Here is an 8,425-nt window from a genome sequence, read left to right as displayed (position 1 = left end):
GTAACATCAACAGTTTTTTTGTTTGTACTTTTTTGTTGTTTTTAGCGTCCTATAACATTAGCCTCTCCATACTGTATGTCAGAGGCTCTGTAGACGTATGTCTTTCATATCTGCACTGCTAGCCACGTCCATATGTTCTCCAGGGAACCTATGAAATGGTTCATGTAATGTGATTATATTGTTTTTACTCAAACACAGACTTTGTATTGGTTCCAAGCAGAAAGGGGTCTGTAAACTGTGTAATTTTTAGACGACCGGAGAGAGAGTTGGACTGAAAAAGTTTTTTAGAGTTGGAAGAGGACAACTATACACAGACACAAATCCCATTTTATCCTCCTCTTTAAAATTATTATATAATAACAATGAGAGATAATATGTCATATTTAAATTTGGAATATTAATATAGTACTTGATAGATGTGCAGTAGATACACCCATTCAAAGAATCTGCACAACTCATTTACCTGAATCAAAGCACCAATAACCACAGCCCAGACAAACCATCCCAACAGACAACTGACACCGTGGCTGGCTGTGCTTGAAAACTTGCAGAGCTTTCTACATACCATTGGTTTGCATAACATAAAAAACCCTAGCGCATCTGAACACACCTGGATTAGCATGACAGAAACTATGAACAGACATAGAGACATAGAGACCTGGGTTAGCGTGATAGTAACTATGAACAGACATAGAGACATAGAGACCTGGGTTAGCGTGACATAAACTATGAACAGACATAGAGACCTGGGTTAGCGTGACAGTAACTATGAACAGACATAGAGACATAGAGACCTGGGTTAGTGTGACAGTAACTATGAACAGACATAGAGACATAGAGACCTGGGTTAGCGTGACAGTAACTATGAACAGACATAGAGGCATAGAGACCTGGGTTACCGTGACAGTAACTATGAACAGACATAGAGACCTGGGTTAGCGTGACAGTAACTATGAACAGACATAGAGACCTGGGTTAGCGTGACAGTAACTATGAACAGACATAGAGACATAGAGACCTGGGTTAGTGTGACAGTAACTATGAACAGACATAGAGACATAGAGACCTGGGTTAGCGTGACAGTAACTATGAACAGACATAAGACATAGAGACCTGGGTTAGCGTGACTAACTATGAACAGACATAGAGGCATAGAGACCTGGGTTAGCGTGACAGTAACTATGAACAGACATAGAGACATAGAGACCTGGGTTAGCGTGACAGTAACTACGAACAGACATAGAGACCTGGGTTAGTGTGACAGTAACTATGAACAGACATAGAGACCTGGGTTAGCGTGACAGTAACTATGAACAGACATAGAGACATAGAGACCTGGGTTAGTGTGACAGTAACTATGAACAGACATAGAGACCTGGGTTAGCGTGACAGTAACTATGAACAGACATAGAGACCTGGGTTAGCGTGACAGTAACTATGAACAGACATAGAGACCTGGGTTAGCGTGACAGTAACTATGAACAGACATAGAGACATAGAGACCTGGGTTAGCGTGACAGTAACTATGAACAGACATAGAGACCTGGGTTAGCGTGACAGTAACTATGAACAGACATAGAGACCTGGGTTAGCGTGACAGTAACTATGAACAGACATAGAGACCTGGGTTAGCGTGACAGTAACTATGAACAGACATAGAGACCTGGGTTAGCGTGACAGTAACTACGAACAGACATAGAGACCTGGGTTAGTGTGACAGTAACTATGAACAGACATAGAGACCTGGGTTAGCGTGACAGTAACTACGAACAGACATAGAGACCTGGGTTAGCGTGACAGTAACTATGAACAGACATAGAGACCTGGGTTAGCGTGACAGTAACTATGAACAGACATAGAGACATAGAGACCTGGGTTAGTGTGACAGTAACTATGAACAGACATAGAGACCTGGGTTAGTGTGACAGTAACTATGAACAGACATAGAGACCTGGGTTAGTGTGACAGTAACTATGAACAGACATAGAGACCTGGGTTCAAATCAAATCAAAACATATAAACTTTTGCTCCTGGAGTGCCAGATGGGCGGGGTTGACAGGTATGACAGACAGGCAGGGTTTCTAAAGTTTTCTCTTTACCTGGCCTCATTTAGTGGAAGAAAAAAAGCTTTAAAAAAATGGTATCTGGGCTAGGTGGTTATTAAGCAGGCAGAGATGATGAAGGGCTAATTCCTCCATCTAGACCACAGGGCCTCTGAGCGTGCCTCTGTCCCAGAGAGAGGGGAGTAGATGGGGCTGTCGTGGTCCACCACACACAGCTGTTCAGGGGACATGTATTGTATAGGGAACACTGTCCTCCCCTCTCCTCTTCTCCTCGTTCCCTCCGCTGCCTTCCCCTCTTCTCTCCTCTCCCCCCGTCCCCTCTCCTCTCCGCTTCGTTCCCACTGCTGCCCTCCCCTCTTCTCTCCTCTCCCCCCGTCCCCTCTCCTCTCCGCTTCGTTCCCACTGCTGCCCTCCTCTCTCCTCTCCTCCCATCCCCGTACCCCCTCCTCCCGTCCCTATCCCCTCCGCTCTCATCCCCGTCTGCTGCCCTCCCCTCTCCTCTCTTCCAATCCTCCCCGTCCCTATCCCCTCCGCTCTCCACCCCGTTCGCTGCCCTCCCCTCCCCTCCCCTCCCCTCTCCTCCCTCTCCTCCCTCTCCTCTCCTCTCTCTCCTCTCCTCTCCTCTCCTCTCCTCTCTCCCTCTCCTCTCCTCTCCTCTCCCTCTCCTCCTCTCCTCTCCTCCCTCTCCTCCCATCCTCCCCGTCCCTATCCCCTCTGCTCTCCACCCTGTCCGCTGCCCTCCCCTCCCCTCTCCTCTCCTCCCATCCTCCCCGTCCCTATCCCCTCTGCTCTCCTCCCCGTCCGCTGCCCTCCCCTCTCCTCTCCTCCCATCCTCCCCGTCCCTATCCCCTCTGCTCTCCTCCCCGTCCGCTGCCCTCCCCTCTCCTCTCCTCCCATCCTCCCCGTCCCTATCCCCTCTGCTCTCCTCCCCGTCCGCTGCCCTCCCCACTCCTCCCCATTCCTGAGCCCTACCTGTACGGTGGGAGAGGAGCGGTGCTTGCGGGTGGTGGTGGTGGACATGATGGTGGTGGTCTCAATAAAGGTGGTGGATAACTCGGGCGGCTGGGCGGTGGTGCGGGCCGACCCGGCCACAGAGGGCGTGTCACCCACCAACCGGACGCTGCCGTTGATTTTGATGTTGGGGTTGCCCTCGGCGGCCATGTTGAGGACCTTCAGGCCATTGTAGTAGAGGCCGGACAGCTGTCCCTGGAAGGGCCGACTGCGGTCGCTGCCACCGATGGTCACCAAGGCCTGGGTGTTGAATATGGTAAGCTGCCGGCCTAGAGGAGGGAACCAGACAAATAGTCATTCACATCAAGGAATAACAACGGACAGAGCAGCAAAATAAGGTTCCTGTTTTTTCATTCAGTGTCCAAACAGTTGTTGAGATGTTGTCAGGTCAGAATATAAATAGAACCTTTGTGACTTTATGGTGTGTGTGTGTGTGCGTGCGTGTGTGTGCCCGTTTGTGTTCATGTGTGTACGGTAAGTATACGTTTCCATGTGTACTTAAAAAGTCCTCGACAATCAAAAGGTCAACGATGAGGTGGGTCGTAAAGAAATACATTTATGGTGAAACTATGAACAAAGGTCAACTGAGGAGGCTATAAGTAGCCTGGGATCCAGAAGGCGAACCCAAAATATACAGGGTCAATGCTTCTGGCTATCACTGTAGAAAGGGCATAATGTTGTTATCTGTAATTATGAGACAGGGATGTGAGCTAAGGCTGAGAAAGGAGGAGAGAGAGGGATGTGAGCTAAGGCTGAGAAAGGAGGAGAGACAGGGATGTGAGCTAAGGCTGAGAAAGGAGGAGAGAGAGGGATGTGAGCTAAGGCTGAGAAAGGAGGAGAGAGAGGGATGGAAAGAAAAGGAGAGGAAAAGGTCAAAGCTTTATGTCCGTCTCCTCAAACTGGCCCTTTGGGACGGCGTCTGATCAGCAGTATCTAAAAAGGCTAGAGCTGTTGCCAAAACTATGAAGACAAAGAATGGGTTATGTTTAAAATGCTATGGCTAATGCGGTAGCTAGTAAACAGGGGTATGAGCTGATGTTTAAAATGCTATGGCTAATGCTGAAGCTAGAAAACCGGGGTATGAGCTGATGTTTAAAAGGAATACTGCTGAAGATAGAAAGAAGGGGCAGGAACCTGATGTTAAAATGGGCTAATCAGGGGCAGGAACCTGATGTTAAAATGGGCTAATCAGGGGCAGGAACCTGATGTTAAAATGGGCTAATCAGGGGCAGGAACCTGATGTTAAAATGGGCTAATCAGGGGCAGGAACCTGATGTTAAAATGGGCTAATCAGGGGCAGGAACCTGATGTTAAAATGGGCTAATCAGGGGCAGGAACCTGATGGAGTAAATGGCTAATCAGGGGCAGGAATCAGGGGCAGGGACCTGATGGAGTAAATGGCTAATCAGGGGCAGGGGCAGGGGCAGGAACCTGATGGAGTAAATGGCTTATCAGGGGCAGGAATTAGGGGCAGGAACCTGATGGAGAAAATGGCTAATCAGGGGCAGGAATTAGGGGCAGGAACCTGATGGAGTAAATGGCTAATCAGGGGCAGGAATTAGGGGCAGAAACCTGATGGAGAAAATGGCTAATCAGGGGCAGGAATCAGGGGCAGGGACCTGATGGAGTAGATGGCTAATCAGGGGCTGGAATTAGGGGCAGGAACCTGATGGAGATAAGAAGTACACCACAAGGCGCTGTGAAGTTTCGAATGAGACACATCATTTCTAAAATGATATATACATGCCAAATCTAAGTTGAAACACATCTTCATAATCTTAAAGTTTAAAACGACAAAATGGTAATACTCGACTTAGAAAGTATTGAGTAAATTGTTAACCCGCTAGGAAATCATTTTCCCAGTTTCATGCAGCAATTCTCCAATTGTATAAACATAGCACTGTGGTTAATGAATTAATAAATAAATTATTGTACTTCAAACTATTGTTATCTGACTCAATATTTTAGATGCATGTTGATTCATGCATTAGATGCCTTGTGTTTGAGATGGCATTCAGGTTTTAATGGGAGTGGACTTCAGGAGATACTTCCTTATTTTATTATTTTTTATTATCTTATTTTCGAAGGATTCACAGAGTATATGAAATACTATATTATTGTGTAATATTCATTAGCAGTCCATTTAACTGAGTAGAGTGTTTATGAATTATCATGGGATTTACGTGTTAAAAAGTGTGACAAAGGATGTTAGGTTAAAATCATTTTTTTGAAGTGGGAAAATGTGCTACGTTTCAGCAGGAAAATACAAAAAGTAAACATCCCTTCAATGTTGCGTTCAATAGAAGATTAAAGTTGTGTTAAGTTTACCTTTCTCTTGTAGCCAATCCACTACTGGCCGGGCGTATTTCAACGGGAATTTCTTAGTGGCAATTTCAAGACGTTCATTATCGGTCGTCGCTGTAAAAAACAACAACATTTTAAACGTTAATAAACAGTTTGTATTTGGCATTTTAACACATTTTTAACACATGTTCACTTCAAAAAACGTTTATTTTCATGCAAGTATAAAAAAAAATGAATAGCAGGTTAGAATTGATGTGTTGTTTATGAGATAGCTGAAGGGTTATCAGTAAAATGATAACAAAACATTAAAGTCATTTGCTGCTCTGCTGAATTTCATGACACCTTGTTCATAGGGGACAGAAGCACCTCTATATTTGTGCATTCAATTAATTTAAACATCGACGAACACATTTAGAACCGAGGCACCGTAAAAATCTACTTTTGGGATGAAGGGTATTCTAGTTCCTTGAACCTCACAGAACAGTTCCACTGCACATACACAATGCAACCATTCCATAGTATTAACATCCAGTCCATAGGCATTAAGACAGTTCCACTGCACATACACAATGCAACCATTCCATAGTATTAACATCCAGTCCATAGGCATTAAGACAGTTCCACTGCACATACACAATGCAACCATTCCATAGTATTAACATCCAGTCCATAGGCATTAAGACAGTTCCACTGCACATACACAATGCAACCATTCCATAGTATTAACATCCAGTCCATAGGCATTAAGACAGTTCCACTGCACATACACAATGCAACCATTCCATAGTATTAACATCCAGTCCATAGGCATTAAGACAGTTCCACTGCACATACACAATGCAACCATTCCATAGTATTAACATCCAGTCCATAGGCATTAAGACAGTTCCACTGCACATTCACAATGCAACCATTCCATAGTATTAACATCCAGTCCATAGGCATTAAGACAGTTCCACTGCACATACACAATGCAACCATTCCATAGTATTAACATCCAGTCCATAGGCATTAAGACAGTTCCACTGCACATACACAATGCAACCATTCCATAGTATTAACATCCAGTCCATAGGCATTAAGACAGTTCCACTGCACATACACAATGCAACCATTCCATTGTATTAACATCCAGTCCATAGGCATTAAGACAGTTCCACTGCACATACACAATGCAACCATTCCATAGTATTAACATCCAGTCCATAGGCATTAAGACAGTTCCACTGCACATACACAATGCAACCATTCCATAGTATTAACATCCAGTCCATAGGCATTAAGACAGTTCCACTGCACATTCACAATGCAACCATTCCATAGTATTAACATCCAGTCCATAGGCATTAAGACAGTTCTACTGCACATACACAATGCAACCATTCCATAGTATTAACATCCAGTCCATAGGCATTAAGACAGTTCTACTGCACATACACAATGCAACCATTCCATAGTATTAACATCCAGTCCATAGGCATTAAGACAGTTCCACTGCACATTCACAATGCAACCATTCCATTGTATTAACATCCAGTCCATGGGCATTAAGACAGTTCCACTGCACATTCACAATGCAACCATTCCATAGTATTAACATCCAGTCCATAGGCATTAAGACAGTTCCACTGCACATTCACAATGCAACCATTCCATAGTATTAACATCCAGTCCATAGGCATTAAGACAGTTCCACTGCACATTCACAATGCAACCATTCCATAGTATTAACATCCAGTCCATAGGCATTAAGACAGTTCCACTGCACATTCACAATGCAACCATTCCATAGTATTAACATCCAGTCCATAGGCATTAAGACAGTTCCACTGCACATACACAATGCAACCATTCCATAGTATTAACATCCAGTCCATAGGCATTAAGACAGTTCCACTGCACATACACAATGCAACCATTCCATAGTATTAACATCCAGTCCACATCCAGTCCATAGGCATTAAGACAGTTCCACTGCACATACACAATGCAACCATTCCATAGTATTAACATCCAGTCCATAGGCATTAAGACAGTTCCACTGCACATACACAATGCAACCATTCCATAGTATTAACATCCAGTCCATAGGCATTAAGACAGTTCCACTGCACATTCACAATGCAACCATTCCATAGTATTAACATCCAGTCCATAGGCATTAAGACAGTTCCACTGCACATACACAATGCAACCATTCCATAGTATTAACATCCAGTCCATAGGCATTAAGACAGTTCCACTGCACATACACAATGCAACCATTCCATAGTATTAACATCCAGTCCATAGGCATTAAGACAGTTCCACTGCACATACACAATGCAACCATTCCATAGTATTAACATCCAGTCCATAGGCATTAAGACAGTTCCACTGCACATACACAATGCAACCATTCCATAGTATTAACATCCAGTCCATAGGCATTAAGACAGTTCCACTGCACATTCACAATGCAACCATTCCATAGTATTAACATCCAGTCCATAGGCATTAAGACAGTTCCACTGCACATACACAATGCAACCATTCCATAGTATTAACATCCAGTCCATAGGCATTAAGACAGTTCCACTGCACATACACAATGCAAACATTCCATAGTATTAACATCCAGTCCATAGGCATTAAGACAGTTCCACTGCACATTCACAATGCAACCATTCCATAGTATTAACATCCAGTCCATAGGCATTAAGACAGTTCCACTGCACATTCACAATGCAACCATTCCATAGTATTAACATCCAGTCCATAGGCATTAAGACAGTTCCACTGCACATTCACAATGCAACCATTCCATAGTATTAACATCCAGTCCATAGGCATTAAGACAGTTCTACTGCACATACACAATGCAACCATTCCATAGTATTAACATCCAGTCCATAGGCATTAAGGTGCACTTTGGAACAGGTTGTATCTTAAGTCCTGCCCTGAATCTTCCCATCTTTTCCATCCCCCAATTGAGACCACCACTTCTGCAAGGATAGAGACAGTAGGTACAGTAGCTGTGTATGGGTGTGTGTTGTGGGGGTGTGGGT

The 8,425-nt window shown here is 44.2% G+C and overlaps 1 protein-coding gene across 3 annotated transcripts in view; it reads right to left on the bottom strand.

Moving 5' to 3' along the window:
• The window catches only part of LOC112264079 (neurexin-3a), a 548,855-nt gene that overhangs the window by 77,491 nt on the left and 462,939 nt on the right, over positions 1-8,425 (bottom strand). For all 3 annotated transcript variants that reach the window (XM_042325188.1, XM_042325189.1, XM_042325190.1), the window contains 2 exons: positions 5,403-5,492; positions 3,036-3,343 (listed from right to left, as the gene is read on the bottom strand). In XM_042325188.1, the coding sequence (XP_042181122.1) occupies positions 3,036-3,343; positions 5,403-5,492 (398 nt within the window). The remainder of the gene's footprint in view (positions 1-3,035; positions 3,344-5,402; positions 5,493-8,425) is intronic.

Source organism: Oncorhynchus tshawytscha, linkage group LG08, assembly GCF_018296145.1.
Source record: "Oncorhynchus tshawytscha isolate Ot180627B linkage group LG08, Otsh_v2.0, whole genome shotgun sequence".
Lineage (NCBI taxonomy): Eukaryota > Metazoa > Chordata > Actinopteri > Salmoniformes > Salmonidae > Oncorhynchus > Oncorhynchus tshawytscha.
This window is presented reverse-complemented; position numbering and strand designations above follow the sequence as displayed.